Below are 22,963 nucleotides of genomic sequence, written 5' to 3'. Positions count from 1 at the left end.
GCTCCGTGGACCCTTTCAGTTGGAGCGTTCCGTCTCCCCAAGGGTCACTGGTGGCCTCATCCCTGGGCTGCTGCCGCCACGTGTCCGTTCCCTCATCTCTACTTCTGCCGCCGTCGTCCGTCAGACCTCTCATCTGGCTTCGAGTGGCTTCTCTCTGGTGGCCTGTCTCTGACTCCAGACTTACATGCACCCTGATCCCGACTGCCCAGGGGGTCTGGAATTCCAGAGCTGGAAGTCCGGCCTCACCTTCTTGCGTCATGTCACACAGGTCCCCAGGCACCTCTGCTCTAGGGAGTGGGCCCTGGAGCCCCTCTGTGTCCAGGCTTCTGGCATGACCTTCCTTTCTCTTGCCTAGAAAAGCTCCCTCATTTTTAGAGGGTCATCTCACGTATCTCCTCCCCTCTCTGAAGCCTCTTCCACTTCTTCCTTTCCCCCAAGCAGTGACAGCTCTTACCTTTCCGCTCGCAGCCCTCTGCTGGTTCCTTTATGACTGGTTAGCATATTGTTTTCCTGATCCTTCCTGTACCTGTCCTGTGTGCCCCACTAGAGGTTTAGACGCTGAGGACCAGAACTCTCTATGTCACTGCTGTCCAGTAGAACTTTGTTCGACGAGCTATACGTTCTGTGCCATGCAGTACATACGCCGCCCCCACATTTGAAATGGGGCTAGTCACACGTGGCTAGTGGCTGTCACGTAGGACGTTGCACGTGCGTGTCTTGTTTATCTGTATCTTCAGAAACCCTCGCACTGTGCTCTGCGCCCACGACAAGCCTCGTAAGTACTGCTGAAGGACACGAGAATCATTTAGGTAGAGAGTTACATTAGCTGTGTATTCTGTGCCCATTTTCCATGCAATTTGATTTTTAAGTTGGATTCAGTAGATTATATACTTGAGCACCACCAATGCTTTGGGGGATATGAAGATGAATAAACAATGGTCTTTTCCTGCAAGGCACTTGAACATGATGAGTAAATAGGTAGTGATAACGGGAAGCCACTGTTCAGGAACAGTTTATATCCTGTGCGGGTGTAGAGACAGGAATCGTTTATGGTGTCTGAAGGGAGATGGGGGAATGCTTTAGAATGTTCGTTCATTCACTCAGCAAATATTTATTGACTATCACTCATGACCCAGGTACTAGGAGTACATCTGTGAACAAAACAGACAAAATTCCTGATCTCACAAAACTTCCTTCTGGTGGGGGGGGAGACATGATAAATAAAATAAGTAAATCATAGTCGTTAGAAGATGATAAGCCAAAAGAAGGGCTCGGGAGTGCTGGGGTGTGGGGTGGCTTGCAGTTTTGAATAGGTTGATCAGGGAACGCCTAGTAGGCAACATGACATTTGAGCAGAGACGTTTGGACTGAGGGCTGAGGGCTTGGAGAAGGGTGATGGGCAAAAGTAGGTGGAGGGGGCTTCCCTGGTGGCGCAGTGGTTGAGAGTCCGCCTGCCGATGCAGGGGATGCGGGTTCGTGCCCTGCTCCAGGAGGATCCCACGTGCCACGGAGCGGCTGGGCCTGTGAGCCATGGCCGCTGAGCCTGCGCGTCCGGAGCCTGTGCTCCGCAATGGGAGAGGCCACAACAGTGAGGGGCCCGCGTACTGCAAAAAAAACAAAAACAAAACAGTAGGTGGAGGGAGGTTTCTGGGCGAGGGGGCAGCTTGAATGAAGGCCTGGGGGTGTAGAAGTGCATGTAGTGGTGAGAGCAGCAAGGCTGGAGCATGGGGTGTCGAGAGAATGGGAGGCAGGGTTGCAGAGGTAGTTTGGAACCTAGTAATAAAGGCTGAAACCTTGAAAACTGTGTCGATGATTTTCAGTGTCTCTGCAGATATCCTGTCTCCCTGATTAAAATATCAGCCCCCCCCCCGCCCAGGACAGTGATTCCTGTTATTACTCTTCATTTCTCTTCCCACAAGGTTTCATTCCAAGTAGCTGCTCAGAAATTGTGTTGATAAAGGGACAGTTAAAACTCAGCCATGGGCTTCCCTGGCGGCGCAGTGGTTAAGAATTGCCTGCCAGTGCAGGGGACACGGGTTCGAGCCCTGGTCTGGGAAGATCCCACATGCTGCAGAGCAGCTAAGCCCCTGCGCCACAACTACTGAGCCTGCGTGCCACAACTACTGAGCCCATGCACCTAGAGCCCGTGCTCCACAGCAAGAGAAGCCACCGCAATGAGAAGCCTGCAGGCACCGCAACGAAGAGCAGACCCTGCTCGCCAAAACCAGAGAATGCCCACGCGCAGCAGCGAAGACTCAGTGCAGCCAAAAATAAATAATAAATTAAACAAAAAACAAAAAACAGCTCAACCATATCCTTATGATGAGATTTTTGCAAAAGAAAAGGTGTGATAAGATCAGGTTTCTCCTCTGGTTAATTGTACCACTGGGTCTTATTTCCTTCCTAGGTCTCCCTTTGTGCAGACTGAGTATTCCACAGGGTCCCAGGTGGCTCAGTCTCTGTGTTTTAACACATTCCTTTGACCTGGATTATCTCTGGGGCACAGAGAAGGTTTGGGGGGATCAGGGCAAGAACAGAGTGGAAGACGAAGCAGGCCTTTAGGGGGCAGGGCTGTGGCCAGGGAGAGGAATGCTGCCTTTCCCAGCCAGTCAGGAGACCCAGAGACTTGATGGCTGGACAGGAAGTGAGTTGCCCAGAGCCGCAGATGCAGACTGTGCAAGACGATCATAGTTTCACATGTATCCTGAGTATCAAAAGTCCAGCGTTCACTCAGGAAGAGAGGAGTACCCTTGGCCCAGGGCAAGAAAGTGCTTTTAAAACAGATTGCTTCTCAGCCTGTTTTCAGGTGACTGCTTGAAACTACTGATATGTACAATGCTAACCGTTTCTCTCCAGAAACACCTGACTTTTTAGACTTCTACCTTTCTGAAGGCAAAGTTGACCACAGGGAGCACGTGGCGGTGTGCCTTGGAACAGTTGTGTTCAAGGGCAAATCTTTAGTGCCAGTTGCCATCAGCAGTCAGGTTTCCCCAAAATGAATGCTCCCAGCTATCCACAGAGAGCAAGTCACTTCAGCCCTCAGCACCCCCAGGGGCCCGTCTGGGACAGTGATTCACATGGCAGCTTGGAGTTTGTGGATGAGCCGCGTGTAGATTCCTGGCCCCGCAGGTACTGAGATCGGTCATGGAAAGTGTGTGGCTGAGCTCTGGAGCCAACGAAATGGAGAGCTGATTCCTTCTTACCGTACTAAACATGTTTATGTTGTTGAACACCATTGACCCTTCCCTTCTGTTTGAAATGCCCTAACTTTGGCGTTACAGTTCTCATTGCTCTGTAACAAATTGCTCCCAAATTTAGCAGCTCAAAGCAACCATTGTATATGCTCAGGGAGTCACGGGGTCAGGAATTCAGACAGGGCACAACAGAGATAGCTGGTTTCTGCTTCACCATGTTTCAGACCTCAGGCCAGAAGACTTGACATCGGAATGGTCACTGGAGGGCAAAGGGCTGGAATCATCTGAAGCCTTATCACTCATGTGTCTGGTGCCTGGACAGGGATGACTGCAAGAGTGGAGCTCCAGCGTTCGGTCTGTTGATGTGGTTGGGCTCCCTTACAACATGGCGGCTTCAGGGTAGTTGGTCTTCTTACTTGGGCGGCTCAGGGCTCCAAGTATGCATGCCCCAGAGAAAAAGCTGGAAACTACAGCACCTTTTATGACCCAGCCTTGGAAGTCACATACCGTCCCTTCTCTGTATTCTGTTGGTTGAAGCAGTCACACGCTTACTCAGATTCAAGGGAAGGGGAATGGACCAAGGGGCCATATGCCACACTTGGCAAAACAGTTTTCTCTCATTTCTCTCCTGGTTCTTTGGCCATTGTTTTGGGTTTGCAAAAGATGTTGGGATTCCTCCTGAAACTGTCCTTGTCCCTGCCTCTCATCTCATTCACTCCCACGATTTTAGAGGCCACTTAGACACTGGTAAATTCAATCTGGGTCATCTGGCTTAATCTTTCTCCTGAGCTGCAGAACAGATGCCCAAATTGTCCCATGGACACTGCAAATTTAATACACCCAAACTGAACACATTTATCATTCCTCTGCAAACCTGTTTCTTTTTTTCTTTTTTTTCTTTTTTTTTTTTGAGGTACGCGGACCTCTCACTGCTGTGGCGTCTCCCATTGCGGAGCACAGGCTCCGCGGCCATGGCTCACGGGCCCAGCGGCTCCGTGGCATGCGGGATCCTCCCAGACCGGGGCACGAACCCGTGTCCCCTGCATTGGCAGGCAGACTCTCAACCACTGCGCCACCAGGGAAGCCCTTTTTCTTCTTTTTTTTTTTTTTTTTGCGGTGCGCGGGCCTCTCGCTGTTGTGGCCTCTCCCGTTGCGGAGCACAGGCTCTGGACGCGCAGGCTCAGCGGCATGGCTCACGGGTCCAGCCGCTCCGTGGCATGTGGGATCTTCCCAGACGGGCATGAACCCGTATCCCCTGCATCGGCAAGCGGACTCTCAACCACTGCGCCACCAGGGAAGCCCATGTTTCTTCTGCATTCCTTATCTCTGTTGGTAAAACGCCACTGACTCAGCCACCCAGTAAATTCAAAACTCCTTCCTGTCCCTCATTTCTGCATCTGGCCATTTACCCAGTTCTGATAATTTTGTCTCCTGCTCACTCTTAAATCTCTTCCTGCTTTGTTATGCAAAATATCCTTGCTTTAGTTCAGGGCCCCTTCATCTTGGACTATTATGATAAGCTTCTGACTGTTCTTACAGTGTCTATTTTCAAGCCCTTCGATCTGTAGAGTGACTTATCTAAAACACAGAGCTGGTCATGTTAATCCTCTCTTTCAAATCTTTGACCTCTTGTCTTCAAGATGAAGTCCAGTCTCCTTGGTCATGGTCTACAAGACTCCACGTCTCCATCCGTATCTCCCATTAAACTCTCCTCTCCAGTCGATTCCTAGCAGTGCCAAACTTTTAGTGCCTGAAATGGGCAAGGATATTTCACGCTGTTATGACTGTCTGCCTTTCTCTTTTGTCTCCCTGGGAAATTCCTGCTTATCCTTGAAAACCCTAGTCAGGCATCTTCTCTTTGAAGCCTTCTCTGACCCTCCTGACACGATTCACTGTATTTCCCTCTGTCGTACTTTGCCCACTCCTGCCATTGTGTGTTTTTGTCCGGCCCCTGCGAGATCTTTAAGGGCAGAGAACTGAATCTTTTCGTTTGGGCTCCCAGGGCCTGGTGGGGACTAGGTAGTCATTAATGTTTGATGTCGAATAGAATCCAGAGCCAGTAATACAGACGCTGGTTGTTGTCACTGAATCTGTGACTGCCAGGGGTTTCAGGACCCTCCCTGTTTCATTTGACCCTTTAAGTGGTTTCTTACCCAGAGTCACTAATTGTCTTTTTTTATATATAAAAGATGATGCTACCAAATCACTAACTGTGTTCGTCCAGAGAAAGGTCTGTCTGACTCAGTCCAGCACGACTTTTCAGAGCAGCACTCTGTGTTGTCTGTGCCTCCTGAACAGGACTGTGGCCAGCTGTTCTGCTTAGGAATGAAGCCTTTTATCTCCTGAAGCTTGTATCCAGCTTAGCAACCAGGAGTGCTGGGAATTACCAAGGGTCCAGAGAGGAGACAAGGAAGGTCCCCGGGGACCTTGAATCATCCACAAACTGGGTAATTGAAGAGCAGGGAGTATACGTTCACTCTTTGGTTCAACCCATATTTATTGAGTGCTTGCTGTGTGCTTGGCGTTCTTCTAGGTGCTAGGAATGCAGTGGTGAACAAAACAGACAAAAGTCTTACCCTTATGATGCTTCCATTCTGGAGGGTGAATTGACTCTCCCTTATGAGGCTTCCATTCTCGGGGGACACGGGGCATCCTGACCATGGCTGATTTGCCCGTGAGCCTCTAGCTCAGGGCCTCATGCATGGCAGGCACTGAACAGATGTTTGTGGAGGGAATGAATGAGTGTGGTTGGACAGATGAGGTTTAACTGGGCAGATTTTTCTTCCTTGAGGGAAGGGGACTAGATTTTATGAAGCCTTGTCAGGTGCAGGGTAAGTTCCCCATAGAAGACCCTGGTCTTCCAGGCAGAAGTGCCCTTCAGAGAGGCCGGGCGCCATTTGTCGGGCCACGAGGCTGAATTGACAGCCCTCCAGAGTGAACTACGAAATGAGCGCTCCACCGTTTCGGCCGGGAGCTACAGGTCCCCGGTTACCTCTTTACCTCGATAAACAGCCAGCCCAGACCAGTTAGCTGGGTTGGGCACACTGGGGAATATATCTTTTCTTTCTCTCTTTCCCGTGGTTGGGTTGGCCGAGTGCAAGTGTTTTAAATAGAACAGACATCATGGCTATAAAACATCTGTAACACTGCACATCTAGTCAAGTTCCTGGTGGACCGAGTTCTGTTTGACTGGTGATGTTTTTGCTGCGACTGTTGTTTCCTTTTTCCTCCCCTGTTTATCCCTCTGGAAAGTAAAGTTTTCTTTTATGTGAGGATTTATAGAAATATGTTCCTGGCATGAGGAGACAACAGGCATGTTAGGCTATTGGTGTTGCAGATAAATATGACTTCCAAGGCATGGACAGCTTTTGTCTCCTATAGAGAATGATCTTCCTCATGTGGAATAGTCTGTTTCTCTTTGTAGGGTAAGGGGCTGCCTAGATTAAGGCGGATAAAGACACTGCTTTGCACTGAGATGGCATCCTTCTTGCTGGAGCGTCTTCAGCCCTTGGAATACTGTGGCTGCCCAGGACCACTGCTGGGGGTGGGCTGATTCAGGTTGGTGTCCAAGAAATCTGAAAAAAGTAGAATCAGTAGTAACTAGACTTTAAATTTACAAGTGTGCTTCTTGACTTTTCCAAGTGTTTCTCCTGTTTTGTCTGCGGGACAGGCAGGAAAGGTTTGATTCCCGCTCGTGGCCAAACCGAGAGAGTTCAGTGACTGGTGGGGCGGGGCAGGCAGCGGGGAAGGGGGAAGAGGGACTTTGTCTGCCTCTCATTCCAGCCCCGTGCTAAGCATGTTTCCTGTGTTAGCTCTTTGAATCCCATTTTATAGAGGGAGAAACTCAAGGTCAGAGAAGCTTAGTCACTTGTCATGGTCACCTAGTCTATACACGTCAGAATGGAGATTTCTGGGTTCCTCTTTCTGCTCTATCACTTGACCTGCTCTGGGTGCTGGGATTGGAACCTGGCCCTCCCATCTCCAGAATCTCCAAATCGATGCTCTTTTCTGCCTCCAAGGATCTCTTTGGTTTAGAAAGATCACCCTCCCTCTCTTGAGGGGTGAGACATTTAATAACAGGTAGAGGGACTTGAGGGACTTGCATGATTATCTTGGCTTCTCTCTCTCTTTTTTTTTTTTTTTTTTGCCGTACGCGGGCCTCTCACCCTGTGGCCTCTCCTGCTGTGGAGCACAGGCTCCGGACGTGCAGGCTCAGCGGCCACGGCTCACGGGCCCAGCCGCTCCACGGCACGTGGGATCTTCCCGGACCGGGGCACGAACCCGTGTCCCCTGCATCAGCAGGCGGACTTCCAACCACTGCGCCACCAGGGAAGCCCTGGCTTCTCTCTTTTACTGCAAGCACTTCTTTGGGTCCCCTCTTTCCCTCAAAGGAAGTTCCTTGTGGCAGGTGGCAGGGACCAGACCAGCACATCCTGGGAGGGGAATCTGACTTTTTTTTTTCTTGACAGGTAAAATTTATGGCCCAACAGGTGGCTGAGTGTGTTCACCAAAGACAAGCACGCCAAGGGTGCAACGTGCTTCTCTCTCCTTGTGCCTCCCCCACCTGCCCCGACCTTTCCTCCCACCCCCGGGATGTTTCTGGAACAGTAGAATGAGTGACAGAGCGGGGAGGGGCCTGCTCATGGGGAAGTGGACCCCGGGCTGCATGCAGGTCACTGGGTCTGGGAACCTTCCTTCTGGTTCATGCTTTTCTCGCCACCCTTGCCTCCTTGCCAGCATCTAAGTGTTAAGGTGACTCAGCCGCCCACAGTGGCCCTGCTTTTCTCTGTAACAGCCGATTGAAGAGCTGCTCCCCTATTTAAACCCTGTGGAGGCTTTCTGTTGCTTCCTGTCGTGGCCTGCAGGGCCTTCCCTGCCTGGCCTGGCCCCCCTTCTCCTTGCATTCCACTGATACCTTGAGCTACAGTATTTCAGGTTCACTTGCAGCCTTTCAGCCAACACTGAAGACGCTACAGCCTCAGCTGGGGAGGCCCTTCTCCCCTTCCTTTCCTGGCTCCCCGCTGCTGACTTCAAGCCTCAGGTCACACCCAGTCTTGCGCCCCAAAGCCTCACCAGGCTGCAGTAATGAGCCTGCTACCTGACTATAAACACCTTCAGAGCAGAGACCAGGTCTTGGTCCACTTAACATCCATCCAGCCGAGCACCATGCTCGGCACATAGTAGGTCCTCAAAACACGTTTGATGAGAGAATGAGTGAATGAATATGGCTTGCCCCCAGAGACGGTCCTCTGCAATTTATTTTCTTCTCTGACCCTCTTGGTCTGCATTCTCACTCTCCTGGGATTCAAGCAAATGTTTTTTGACATGTGCCAGGTGCTTTCACATCCTTATCTCTGGGGATGCTTATGGCAGCTCTGTGACATATAGGTATTGCCCTCACTTTTGCCCATGGCTCACCTGCAAGGGACTCAAGCCCAGCGCTCCCTGGTTCAAGTCCCAGCCTCCTTCTGCTCTTCCCTGGCTTTTCCCCACTCTTGTGTGCAGGATGGTAATAACGAGACCTTTTGTTGAGGGCTCCGTCGCCCACTTTCTCTCCTGTAAGATGGCACAAGCAGCTTCTTGCAGAGCCCTGACTGTACATTAGAGTCATCTGGAGAATGTTGAAAAAATACTGATGCCCAGGCCTCCCCACAGACCAATGAACTCAGAATCCCCGAGGGTGGGGCCCATATCTGTAGGTTTTAGGGGCTCCCCAGGCTGTTCCAAGGTGCAGACGGGGTTGAGCCCTGCTGTCCTCCGGGAGTGTCAGGGAACCTGCAGCCTGGTTCAGCTCCGTGGGTTAAGTAAAACTTGCTCATCAAGAACTGATTGCCATGTGCATCTAAAATATGTTAATGAAGGTAATCAAGGCGAAGGGTTAAGGCTGCCATTTGTTCTTTTCATGAAATCAGCTTGAGGGGCTGGGGGATGGGATACCTTGGCTTCAGAGCCTGCCTACCAGCCTAGTTTTTATCCTTTCTCTCCCAAGAAGAGCTGTGGCGTTGTTCCTGAAGTCCTCTATCGGCCAATCTTCCCCAGAGTACAGTGCCTCGTTTTCCTTAACCAAGGGTCTGTCTTCTGACCATCCTTCCTGATGTGGTTTTCAGTGTGCGCCTTGAGCTTTCCTGCACATCACGTGGAGGACACAGAGGCTCTTCTGGTTTCAAGGAACTTTTAAATGTTTCACTTCTTTTTAAAAATTAATTAATTAATTATTTAATGGAAGTATAGTTGATGTACAAAGTTGTGTTAGTTTCTGGTGTACAGCAGAGTGATTCAGTTACATATATATTCTTTTTCATCTTCTTTTCCATTATGGTTTATTACAAGATATTGAATATAGTTCCCTGTGCTATACAGTAAGACCCTGTTGTTTATCTATTTTACATATAGCTGTTTGTATATGCTAATCCCAAACTCCTAATTTTTCCCTCCCTGCTTTTCCCTTTTGGTAACCATAAGTATGTTTTCTGTGTCTTGTCAGTCTGTTTCTGTTTGGCAAATAAGTTCATTTGTATCATATTTTAGATTCCACATATAAGTGATATCATATGATATTTGTCTTTCTCTGTCTGGCTTGCTTCACTTAGTGTGATAATCTCTAGGTCCATCTATGTGGCTGCAAATGGCATTATTTCATTCTTTTTTATGGCTGAGTAGTATTCCATTGCACACATGTACCACATCTTCTTTGTCCATTCATCTGTCAGTGGACATTTAGGTTGCTTCCATGTCTCGGCTGTTGTAAATAGTGGTGCTGTGAACATGGAGGTGCGTGTATTTTTTTCAAATTATGGTTTTCTCTGGATATAGGCCCAGAATAGCATATTGCTGGATCATATGGTAGCTCTATTTTTAGTTTCTTAAGGGACCTCCACACTGTTTTCCTTAGTGGCTGCACCAATTTGCATTCCCCCCACCAGTGTAGGAGGTTCCCTTCTCTCCACACCCTCTCCAGCATTTGCTGTTTGTAGACTTTTTGATGATGGCCGTTCTGACTAGCCTGAGATGGTGCCTCATGGTAGTTTTGACTTGTGAAATGCTTAACTTCTGAGTAGAAACTGCCTCTCTGGTAGTTGCTACCCAGACAACCTGAAATGTTTCAGGAAAAGAGTGGTTTGGGAAGTAGGAAGGGATGGTCTGAACCCATCACCTCAGCTGTGCGTTCAGTCCTGGGGCCTGCACACGGGCTGGCTTCAGATAACCCTGAGCACGGCTGTGAGCAAGACCTCAGGCACCTCTCTGCCTGCAGGTTGGCACTGGCGAGCCTGGAGCCAGGGGAGAAGCTCTGAGGAAGGTGTGTGTTAGCGGCGTGGGCTCGGGCTTTGGGTTGGCCTTGGTGGCTTGGTTCGAGGTACAGAGGCTTCCTATGGGCCATGGTCTTGGAGTTAGGATTTCACATTTGCCATCTCAGTTTGTGTTGTTCAGGCCAGGGCCTGATGCCCATTTTTCAAAGGAGGAAGGTGTCTCCCAGCGCTGTGGAGAGACTTGACCTCTTTTCATCTGACCAACCAGGGGAGTTATTCAGTATGTCTCAGTGTACACAGATGTGCTTGAAAACGTGAAACCGGGTGGACAAAGAATTTTAAACTTGTTATTATTGTTTCCCTTGGACCATTTCTGTCGGCAGGGTCACCTTGGACCTAGGCTCTAGCCACGGGGCGGGACCATCGTGTTACCATTTCTAGGGCCCTCCCCCTCACCGGGAGTCCTTCTCTTTGTCTTCAGAAGAAGTCCACCCTGGGTGGGTGAATCGGGCTCCTACTGCTGGAGGGACAGGCACAGGTGGAGGGAACTGAGTCCATCCCAGCCTGCTGTCCTGTCTGGCCCTTCCTCCCCACCTCTTTCTGGGGCTTATTAAGAATCTGCTTTGGGCTTCCCTAGTGGCGCAGTGGTTGAGAGTCCGCCTGCCGATGCAGGGGACACGGGTTCGTGCCCCGGTCCGGGAGGATCCCACATGCCGCGGAGCGGCTGGGCCCGTGAGCCATGGCCACTGAGTCTGCGCGTCCGGAGCCTGTGCTCCACAACGGGAGAGGCCACAACAGTGAGAGGCCCGCGTACCGCAAAAAAAAAAAAAAAAAAAGAATCTGCTTTGGCTGCCTGTCCCTTGGCTGGGGCTGTGGAGGCACCTCTTTCGTATGCAGAAATGCTCGGCTTCCTCGAAAATTCAGCAGTAGTAAAGGGTACTTAATTTCGTTTAATACCGTTGCTGTAAAAGATGATGGGTTTTAATTGCCTCTGTGGCTTGGTAATCATTTGAACCCTGGAGACAGTCTTTGGGGCCTTCTGTGTACTGAGTCCATTACTCTGTGACAAGTATTGGGGACCGGGGGCTCTGAGAGGGATGGAGGGATGGAGACACTTCCCGTGGATGCAGAGCAGCTTGGGTACCTGGGATGATGGTGTGATGGCCAGCCAGCCACCTTGCTCAGCATCAGGTCACGATCCTTAATTTCCTGTGCTTTCCAAGGCGGCACTCCATCTCTGCACCTTTTTCTGTTACCCCCCAGCCCCCAGTCTGAGTGCCACTGGCCTAGGATATTACTCTCTGATACCAATCTGTGGACAGGTCACCCTCTCTGGCTACAGATTTTCCCGCAAGGGTAAGAGGATGTAGTATTTTTTAAATTAGCCTGGGAGGGAGCTGGGTGAGGGCTTGGCAAGGACTGGGGAGTCAGCTCCCTGCTGAAGCAGCCTGATCACCTTTATTAGGAGATCACACTTTCTTTTAGGTGACTTACTGTTTTAATCAGAGGTTATGCTGTAACCTGGCTATGTCGGCTAATTGTGTATACATTATATTCTAGCCCCATATAGATGAAGGCTATTCTTTTCCTTCCAATTTTAAAGCTATTTAGAGGGAATGCCAAATTGTAGCCTGAATACTGGTGCTCTCTGGCTAATAGCTACAGATGGGGAGAGAGAGCTCTAAGAAACATTTGGGGTTATATTTATAATTAATTTCCTCTGAAGTTAAATTAATTTCTGCAGTTGACAACCTCAGATATTGTTAACACCTTTGTCCAGTGGTCAACCGTGGGTGAATGGAGGCACATGGAATTAGCTGGTGGATGAAACAGGGGAAGCATGCTTTCTTGGACGCTTGGGTTTATTTTAAGCCCTTTTTGCACTCAGATTCTTGACTTGGGGATTTTTGGGGCCTGTCATTAAGAAGAACTCCAAAAACAGCTTTAGTGAGATACAATTCACATGCCATGTAATTTACCCATTTGAAGTGTATAGTTCAGTGGTTTTTGGTCTGTTCACAGATACATGCACCATCACCACAGTCCGTTTTAGAGCATTTTCACCACCTCACAAAGGAGCCCCATACTGTTTAGCCACACCTCCTGACCTCTCCCTCAGCCCTAAGCAGCCCCTATTCTACGTGCTGTCCCTATGGGTTTCCCCATCAGACTTTCTTTTTCTTTTTTTTTTTTTTTTTTGCTGTATGCGGGCCTCTCACTGTTGTGGCCTCTCCCGTTGCGGAGCACAGGCTCCGGACGCGCAGGCCCAGCGGCCATGGCTCACGGGCCCAGCCGCTCCGCGGCATATGGGATCCTCCCAGACCGGGGCACGAACCCGTATCCCCTGCATCGGCAGGCGGACTCTCAACCACTGCGCCACCAGGGAGGCCCCCCATCAGACTTTCATATGAATGGAGTCATACAATATGTGGTCTTTTATGACTGGCTTCTTTCACTTCAGACAATGTTTTCAAAATTCATCCAGGTTGTAGCACGTGTCAGCGCTCCATTCCTTTTTGTGACCAAATAATATTCCATCATATGGATAGATCACACTTAATTTATCCATCCATCCATCCATCCATCCATCCATCGATGGGTTGTTTGATGGATGGGTTGTTCCACTTTCTGACTGACAAACAAGGCTGCTGTGAACATTTTGTGGGGGACATACGTTTTAATTTCTCTTGGGTATATAGTAGGAGTAGAATTGTTGGGTCCTATGGTAACTCGACAGTTAATCATTTGAGGAGCTGCCAGACTGTTTGCCAGAGCGGATGCAGCATTTGACGTTCCCACCAGCAGCATCTGGCCTGTCAGTTTTGCATCTTGGCTTCAGAATCGAAAAGGGCAGAATCAGACTTGCTCCTCCTGGCACCCCCTAGTCTCCCTGTCCCCAGTTGTCTCTTTTTGCTGGGATGTCACAAGTAAAGGTGTAGGAGATTCAAGGAATAGAAAGCTCAAGTTGGGGAATTCCCCTGTGGTTCAGTGGTTAGGACTCGGCGCTTCCACTGCCGGGGGCCTGGGTTTGATCCCTGGTCGGGGAACTAAGATCCCACAAGCCACGTGGCATGCCCCTCCCGCCCCCCCACCAAAAAAGAAAGCTCGGGGTCGTGACGCCCCATTTTGTCACCCGCTAGTGCTGTGTGACTTTGGACGCTTCACATCTCTGAACCTGTCTCCTTGGCTGTGGAAGAGAAGCTGAGACCCGTCTGAGGACCGACGTGAGGCCTGAGGGAGGGCAGCTGTGAGGAGGGCTCAGCTCAGGGCCGGGCCCACAGTGGGTCCACAGTGAGGACAGCGCATTCTGAGCGTGGAGGAGACGTGGGCACCACAGCTGTCCATAGGAGAGGAGGATCTGCTACTAGGAGGGACCCTGCCACGTGTCAACCCTGGCCCTCCACGTTGTATCAGAGGAACTCAAGTCGCATTTGGGCCGCTGCTCTTCAAGAGCTGGCTCCGCTCTCCTGACTCCTTTACCTTCCCTCCTCACCTTCTGGGGCAGAGCCTTGACCCTGCGGCCCCTGCCACAGTGCTTGTGCAAATGACGAGTGTGACCTGCCTTCCTCGGGGGGGGCACATTCAGATGGTCACACCTGGGGTGTAGCGTTCTTCTCCCCCAGGGTGGTGGAGGCGTCCTTGTGGGCCACGCCCCACCACCACCAAGGAAAGGTGAGACTGAGGCCGTGGTGTCTGAGAGCCTCTCCCAAGGAGGTCCCCGTGTTAATCACCTGGGCTGCCACACGCTGGGTCGTTGAAGCCACAGAAGTGTTCTCTCATAGTTCAGGAGTCTACAAGTCTGGAGGAGACAGAGGCTCCCTCCTGGAGGCTGTGAGGGAGAAGCCGTCCCTTGCCTCTCTCCTGGCTCCTGGGACCTGCCGGCATTCCTTGGCTTGTAGACGCATCACTACCGTCTCTGCCTCTGTCTTCACACGACCTTCGTGTGTGTGTGTGTGTGTGTGTGTGTGTGTGTGTGTGTGTGTGTGTCTCCCTTCTCCTCCTCTTATAAGGACACCTCATTGGATTTAGGGCCTCCACTACACCCAGGGTGATTTCATCGGAAGATCCTTTATTTTTATTTATTTATTTATTTTTCAAAAGGAATTTTGCCTTAAAAAAATTTATTATTTATTTATTTATTTTAGCTGTGCTGGGTCTTCGTTTCTGTGCGAGGGCTTTCTCTAGTTGCGGCGAGTGGGGGCCACTCCTCATTGCGGTGCGCGGGCCTCTCACTATCGCGGCCTCTCTTGTTGCAGAGCACAGGCTCCAGACACGCAGGCTCAGTAATTGTGGTTCACGGGGCCAGTCGCTCTGTGGCATGTGGGATCCTCCAACACCAGGGCTCGAACCCGTGTCCCCTGCATCGGCAGGTGGACTCTCAACCACTGCGCCACCAGAGAAGCCCAAGATCCTTTATTAATTATAGCTGCAAGACCCTCTTTCCAGATGAGATCACATTCTGAGGTTCTAGGTGGACATGAATTTTGGGGGGGACTCCTCAAGCCACTGTAGTCTCTTTTTCCACCTATGATTCTAGAAATTTTTGGAGAAGATTCCCAGTTCCTGACTTGTGTTCTGATTTCATATGTTCCATGAGTTTTGCCATCGGATTCGGATGTGATTGGGGTGTTGGTGGTGACAAGAGTCGTAGTTGAGGGGGAGGAGGTCAGAACGGAAGAAAATATTGGGAGAATGTAGGGATTTTAGGGGATGGGTCCCTTGGAAGGCACACGCTGGGGGAGGGGGCCATGGAGTTTGGGACTTCTAGGATCTCAGTCAGCCTTCCTAGAGCTTCTTTACCATTAAAGATTGGACTGAATTCTCAAATGCAGAGTCGATGATACCACACAATCTCATCCCAGATGCTGAAGAACAAAGAGCTCACCAAATTCAGAATCTAGTATGAAATCACATGGTATCTGCCAACTTACCACTTCTCCCTTGCCACTCTGCCTTGCCTTTAACTAGCACACGAGTCACCTTGCTGGGACTTGATTTTTTCATCTGCATAATGGGGACAATGGACAGTCAGGTTTGCGAGAGCTCGCCCAATGCTAGCATTCTCATCCTTCCTGGGCTCTTTCAACCTTGGGATTCCCATAGATAGGTGAGCATCTGCAAAGAGCCTGCGTTCTTGAGCCCTGAAGATGGCTCGTGGTTTTTCACCGAGGGGAATTTGAACTCTCTTCAGGAGCATGGCAAGAGCTGGCTGAGTTTCTCTGGGCCTCTGTCACACCCATTTAAGACTCTCCAGGGCCATTTCCTGCCTTTCCATGCATTTATTAGGATCAAAAATATTTGTTGTTGTTCTGTTGTTTTCTTGTGTGACAACTAATATCTTTGGGCCAGTGCTGTTGGAGCTAAAATTTCCTCTTCGGTCTCATCATAAAAGATTCTAATACCTCCACCCTCTGCTTTCAACACACACACACACACACACACACCCCTCTGCTTTATTCGATTTTATAAAAATACAGCCAGTGGCTCCACTCTGAGTGACCATTTCAGATGGAAACACATTTTTTTAAAAGGGAATTTTTGAAACTCAAAAAAAAAAGCCAGCTCTCTGGTTAGAGGCAGGAAGGTGGAGTGTTCTTTGCAGCTCTAGTTAGCAGCTGGCTTTGGCCAGTTCTTATGTGTAAACAGCAATTTTCTGAACTGGAATGGATGCTGGGGTTTTCTTTCTGGAGCCAAGAGTTGTGTGGAGAGCAGTAGTGTTTAGTTAAATTACGGGTCCAGATAACAAAACTTTGCAGCAGTGATTTGTGACAGACCAAACCCTCCCCATGCCCCTATGCGTGCTACACACACAAACACACACATGCCTTCCCGGAATGCCGACCTAGACCATAAAAGGAGGCATTTGCTAGGGGAGGGGCTGTCCCCAACGGTGTAGGGCCCTCGCTCTGGGTGCAACCTTCCACCAAAAACCCCAAGCCAAGGATGTTTCAGACCCATTTCCTTGTGGATTTCGGGCTGAGCTCTCTCTGGAGCAAATGGGTGGCTCTCTCCATCTAAGTGTGCTGTGGAGGCCCTGAGCCTTTTGGTGTGCAGCGGCTGTGTGTCGGTGTGAAGGCTGTGGGTTGGGAAACAGTTACCCGAAGGGCCTAGCACAGGAAGAAGACACAGGTGGCTCTCTCCACTGTGGGCAGAGAGGACTTTTTATAACACAGAGGGCTATAGCGTCGGGGGCCAGTGTGTAACTGGTCCTGCTTGCTGTTTCCAGGGTCAGAGAGGGTTAAAGGTCTGGGGTGCTGGATGGTTCCTGGGGCACATAGAAACCAAGACTCAAGGATTGGGAATAGAGAGGTACCCTCAATACACACACACACACACACACACACATACACATGCACACATGTATACAGAAATGAAACCTTGACAGTATTGATGGGAATTTGAGGACCTCCGTTGAGTCCACTGAGACCTTGGACACCGCGTCCCCACGCTGCCCCCTTCCCGCTGTCCTCAGGAGCCATGGAGGTGGCAGGGAAATGGAGGGAAGAGTGTGTGATTCTGGCATCCTCTGCCTGCCCCCTGCGCCCCTCTCCAGAATGCAAATCATGATGCAGTGCATAGCCCATTTAGCAGTGATGCCATCAGAATTCCCAAAGTAACTCACTCCCATTTTCCCCAGTGCCCCTGGCGGGAGGGGTCACCTGCAGAGCCCCATCACCCCCCAGCCATGCTCCCCTGTCCTGAAGCTGAGACGTCGGTGAGCAGCTCACCAAGTGTTGCCCATCTTCCCACTGGCCTCTTCACGTTTGGAAGGTTTTGATTAAACCAGCCTCCTTTTAGTGTTTGCTGAAGAGTGGGATCTATCTCTATATCTTAGCTGGTTCCTGGAGAGGATGTTTTAGTAATTTGGACACTTTGGCCACATTGTCTGGGGCCTGGAATTTCTCACCCTTGTTTTAAACAAAAGCGTTTTAAAGACTGTTTTGGGGCCTGTGTAGATTTATAGCTGGACGTCTTCCCCAGCATGTAGGGGTCTGTCTCGGCAGGTTTACGGCTGTAGGGCAACGGTGGAGGGTGTAAGAGGGGACCTTCTCTTTTTACCAGTTACTGGGGAATGAACATTCTGTTGACTTCTGTTATTTGGAATGAAGACACGTCGGTCGTTTAATTCTCTGCGTCCGTGGGAACGTTTGGAATATGTATAGGACCTGCTGTCTATACCCACCTGGCTCTACACAGCGTCTGAATGAGACCGTGGGGTTCATTTTATGGAATACCTCTCCAGAGTTTCTTTAAGTTGAGAACTCCACGAGTGCACATTTGTAGATCACATTAGTGTTTCTTTATAGATATTTAATTGCTTGGCTGGGGTTTAAAAAAAAGGAATGAAAAATCGAAAATGAAACTATTGGGAGTCTTTGCCCATCTGAAATCACGTAGAGATGTAGGAAAGTGTTTTTGAAATGATAGTGGAAGAGAATGTGCAATAAGAGTTGATTTATCGGGCTTCCCCGGTGGTGCAGTGGTTGAGAGTCCGCCTGCCTATGCCGGGGACGCGGGTTCGTGCCCCGGTCCGGGAGGATCCCACATGCCGCGGAGCGGCTGGGCCCGTGAGCCATGGCCGCTGAGCCTGCGCGTCCAGAGCCTGTGCTCTGCAACGGGAGAGGCCACAACGGTGAGAGGCCCGTGTACCGCAAAAAAAAAAAAAAAAAAAAAAAAAACAGAAAAAAAAAAAAGAGTTGATTTATCAAAGTGTTTGGTAGAAGGTATCTTTCTGCTGCACGTTTCTTCTGAGCTTGAAGGATGAATTTAGTAACTGACTTTGGATTCATCTAGTGACCATTTATTTATCTTCTGCGCGCTGTCCCACCAGACACTTGGGCATATGTTATTTGTAAATTTATTTATTTATTTTTGGTGTTGCTGTGCGCGGACTTTCTCTACTTGTGGAGAGTGGGGGCCCCTCTTCGTTGCGGTGCGTGGGCTTCTCATTGCTGTGGCTTCTCTTGTTGCGGAGCACGGGCTCTAGGCGCGCGGGCTTTAGTAGTTGCAGCATGCGGGCTCAGTAGTTGTGGCTCGCGGGCTCTAGAGCACAGGCTCGCTCAGTATTTGTGGCGCATGGGCTTTGTTGCTCTGTGGCATGTGGGATCTTCCCAGACCAGGGCTTGAACCCTTGTCCCCTGCATTGGCAGGCGGATTCTCAACCATTGCACCACCAGGGAAGCCCTGGGCATATGTTATTTAATTTAGTTGCAACAGGAACCTTGTGTGGTAGGCTAATTATTATATCTCCATTTTAAAGGGGCTTAACTTCCACACCGTATTTGAATGTGAGTTCCAGCACCTCGCACTTAATCTGTTTGTTGAATGAATGCATTAGGAAAGTTAGATGAGTAAAATTTGGCGATTAGTGAGTGTAGGGAGAGATTTAAATCTGGAGAGGGCCTGATGGAGCGTCACCGTGAAGGTGACCTTGATCCACCAGGGAGACTGAGGGATAAGCAGGGAGGCGGATAAGGAGGGAGGTGAACAAGGAGGTGGATAAGATGCCTACCAGTTAACTGGAGGTTCTTGGAGCTCGGAGGTGTGGACACTGGTGGGATAGTCATAGAATGTCCTCACATACATTATCTCATCAAATTTCTCATTCATCTGAAAAGGGATGAAAGAATAGTAAACAACAGTTTTAAACACACATGCAAACCACTGCATGGTGGCCAGTGAGATGTATGAGAGTCAGCAGGACGGTGTCCTCTCGAGACAGCACGGGATGTCCACAACAAGGGCACGCCAGGCCGGGGGTCAGGCAGCGGGCTGAGGTGGCATGTGTCCCCTCTGGGAGCTGCTGAGCTAAAGTGTGAGGTCCCTGAGGTCTGGGAGCCTCCCCGTCGGGCCCACCCTGCTCACAGATTCGGGAGAGTTCAGGGTTAGGCGGGGCAGGTAGCTCTGGTCCAGGACTTCACGTGCAGAGCATAGAACCCAGCCCTCGGGCGAGTCCTGTCCAGGGTCACATCCAGACTTAGACGCAGAAGCCAGGTTTCCAGAGCCTTTCACACTCCTTAGAACAGCCTGCCTGGGACCGCTGTGCCCTTAGGTGTCACTCTGCTGAGTCTCTACTGTTGCGAGTGGGTTGGTTGGTTCATTCTCTCCACACGTGTGTCAGGAGACTCGATGATACGTGATCCAGGCAGCCATGGCCTCCATACTTAGGCAACCTACATCAACTTTTTATAAATTTATTTATTTTTATTATTGGCTGTGTTGGGTCTTTGTTGCTGCGTGTAGGCTTCCTCTAGTTGCAGCAAGCAGGGGCTGCTCTTCGATGTGGTGTGCAGGCTTCTCATTGCGGTGGCTTCTCTTGTGGAGCACGGGGCTCTAGGCGCACAAGCTTCGGTAGTTGCAGCACATGGGCTCAGTAGTTGTGGCTCGCGGGCTCTAGAGCACAGGCTCGGTAGTTGTGGCTCACGGGCTTAGTTGCTCCACGGCATGTGGGATCTTCCCAGACCAGGGCTCGAACCCATGTCTCCTGCATTGGCAGGCGGATTCCTAACCACTGCGCCACCAGGGAGGTACCCCCTGCATCGACTTACAATAGACATGTGTGACATTGTGGCTGTTTCTTTCTTTCTTTCTTTTTTTAATGTTTTCAGGTTCCTCTCATTCATTTATTTTTGGGTTTTAGTCTTGCTTTTCTTTGTATGTTCTCATCAAACATTTTTTCCCCGAGCTTTATTGGGGTGTAATTAACAAATAAAATGATAAGATATTTAAAGCGTACAATGTGGTGATTTGATGTATGTATGTATTATATATTGTGACAAGATCTAGCCATTGAGTTAAGACGTTGTGCTTTTATTATATGCAACCAAACTGGTGAGACCCTGTATCCACTGAGTTTTAAACTTTTTTATTTGACATTAAAGAAGAACAAAAAAAGAAAAAGAAAAAACCAACCCCAAACCCCACACAGCCTAACTTAGTCTTCAGAATAAAATTTATTGTATTTTATTGTCTTTCACTCTTCCATGTAAGATTTTTGGTCCTACTCTGAAGAGTGGACATCATCGAGTTCCCTCCTCCCTTTGCCTTAGGGCTGGTGGGATTCTGAAATGTGGCCATTGCAGAAATTCGTTTGTTTTTGCATCCACCAGACTTTGGCTGTGGACTTCTGTGTGCCTGGCCCTGTATTGGCACCCGGGGGGTACCGAGAGGAGTCAGGAGCCCACGGTCTGGGGGAGGAGGTTAGAACGAAGGCAGGATTATCACTCACTTCAGTGCGAGGTGGAAAGTAGTGAGTGTGTGAGAGGCAGAGGGTCGCAGCGTTTGGGGTTCAGAAGCAGGAGAAACAGCTTCTGGGTGGGGCGACTATACAGGTATTTTGAATTTTGGAGAAGGGCACTGGATCTCGGAGGAAAGTCAGAACTTGGCAAGGGAGGTGCAGGAGTGGAGAGGTCTCCCAAGGAGCAGGACCTGCGTGGACAGAGGTGTAGAGGCCTGGGGACCAGCTGTGCTTGGCTGAGTGTAGGACAAATCAAGGTGAATGGTGAGGAATCCAGAAGGGAAGGAGCCCTGGGGGCCGGGCTTGGAGGGCGGTCCCAGTGTATGAGGTCCTGTCTGTCCTGATGGCAGACATAAGCCAGCACCCAGAATGGCTCGAGGTAGGCAGTCTGCACGTGGGTTTGAATTCTCTGTGAGTTTTTTATTGACACACTTTATGGGTACTTTCAGGGCAGCAGACCTTTACGCACGTAGTTCTCTTTTGTTCACGTCTCTTAGGTTTAAAATAGCTTTGACGTGTGACTTAACATCACAGTGAAGCCGTGTGTTATAGCCAAAGAGGTTCACCTTCCATCTGTATAAAACTCCAGCTTTCAGGTAGTGGTCTGAAGGCCTAAGGTATCCAGAGTGATGGTCTCCGGTATCCTGAGACGTCCAAAGGGCTCGCTCGGTACAGCTGGCATACTCCTAACATCGCCTTCCTCTCTAGAGAAGTGTGGAGAGTGGCTTGCTCAGCATCTCGGTGAGTGTGGCTTCAGATAACCTAGTTAACCCATGTCTTCCTCTTGTCATTTCTTGCAGATGGTCACAAGAACAAAGAAAATCTTTGTAGGAGGATTATCTGCAAACACGGTGGTGGAAGACGTGAAGCAGTATTTCGAGCAGTTTGGCAAGGTAGGCGGTGCGTTGCGGGGGAGCAGCCTGCTCAGTCCTTAGAAGTGGCTGCCGTGGCCCCTGCCTTTGCCACAGCTGTGTCCTCAAGAACCTTGTCCTTGGACTCGGCCGTCAAGATGTAAATGAAATTGGGCAGGAGCCGAGATGGGAGAGTCCGGCTTGTGGTGGGCACGGCACCCCACGTGCCTGCAGGAGCAGACAGAGTGGCCTTTGAGTGCGGATTCACTGGCATTTGCCGGCCACGTGGGGCCTGGGCTGGGAGCTGACGGTGGCAGCTCCTGGTGAGGGATTCAGGGCTGTGAGTCACAGGGCAGGAGCTCCCGCAGAAGCTGGCCTGAGAGTTGGCACTGGGCTTCATTCTGTGCCCCTCTGGAAAATGCATTGAGAGAGGAGGCTCCCTGGGGCCCTTGCGGCTGAACCCTCCCCTGTCCAATGCCCGAGGAAACTCAGGAAAGATGCTGGGCTCGTACCTGTCAGAATGTCGGCGAGACGGCGGTACAATTACCCCCTGGGCTCTGCTGCGGGAACGGGCTGGGAGCAACTCAGAATGCCCCAGACGAGTCAGGAAGTGGCGTGTGGGAGTGTGTGCGCGACAGACGGAGTCGCACAGACAGACAGGGCACGGAACCATGGATGACTACTTCAGCCCCTTTCTAGCTGGTGGGGGGGCACCCACTGCCTTGGATGGAGAGTGGGTTCTGCCCCAGGGTGACACAGTCCTCCAATGACTCTGTCGCCCCAGGGCTCCAGCAGGGCAGCTTGCTGGGCGCTGAGCCTTGCTGGCGTTTGTGTGGTGCCCCTCCTCTGGCTCCTGTGTCCCAGGAGGCTGGCAGGTGAGTGCGTGCACAGGGCCTACGCCTCCTGCATCTTTGAGCAGTTGTGGACATTGCCCTGGGAGCACAGGTGTGGGATAGTTTTCTTCTGTGTGTCTCGTCATGTGTCTCCCGCCTCCACCGAAGGACTGGTGTGGTAGAGGGCTGCCGAGGCATCCTGAGAAGACCCCGCGGCTGTTCTAAACTCTGCCACTCATCTGCCCCGTGACACCTGTCACACTTGCCCTGGGTGGTACAAAGGCATTGCCGCCCACTGGCCAGTCTGAAAGTTCTGTGCTTTCATTTGTTTGCCCAAGGCAATGGGCAGCTATGATCCCATCTCCAGGAGTGTCCAGTTGTGAGCTGCTCTCTGGGATGAGTGCTGTGACTTCTGTTTAGCCTCAAAATACAGATTTTCCTGTCTCTGGTATTAATCAATTTCTGCATGGATGGGAGACCATGCTTCAGAGAACCCAGCCTCCTCCAGCCCAGCCTTGCCTTTGGGATGGCACTCAGCTGCCCTTGTGGGTCGGTTATGAAAGATTCCTTCCCCACGGCACTGTCTGGCATTGCCGGTTGG

The 22,963-nt window shown here is 50.5% G+C and overlaps 1 protein-coding gene across 3 annotated transcripts in view; it reads left to right on the top strand.

Moving 5' to 3' along the window:
* Window positions 1-22,963, top strand: part of MSI2 (musashi RNA binding protein 2) — a 391,134-nt gene that overhangs the window by 115,161 nt on the left and 253,010 nt on the right. For all 3 annotated transcript variants that reach the window (XM_060082032.1, XM_060082030.1, XM_060082033.1), the window contains exon 6: window positions 21,479-21,571. In XM_060082032.1, the coding sequence (XP_059938015.1) occupies window positions 21,479-21,571 (93 nt within the window). The remainder of the gene's footprint in view (window positions 1-21,478; window positions 21,572-22,963) is intronic.

Source organism: Mesoplodon densirostris, chromosome 18 (assembly GCF_025265405.1).
Source record: "Mesoplodon densirostris isolate mMesDen1 chromosome 18, mMesDen1 primary haplotype, whole genome shotgun sequence".
Lineage (NCBI taxonomy): Eukaryota > Metazoa > Chordata > Mammalia > Artiodactyla > Ziphiidae > Mesoplodon > Mesoplodon densirostris.
Note: the sequence above shows the minus strand (reverse complement) of the source record. Positions and strands in the feature narration are given on the sequence as shown.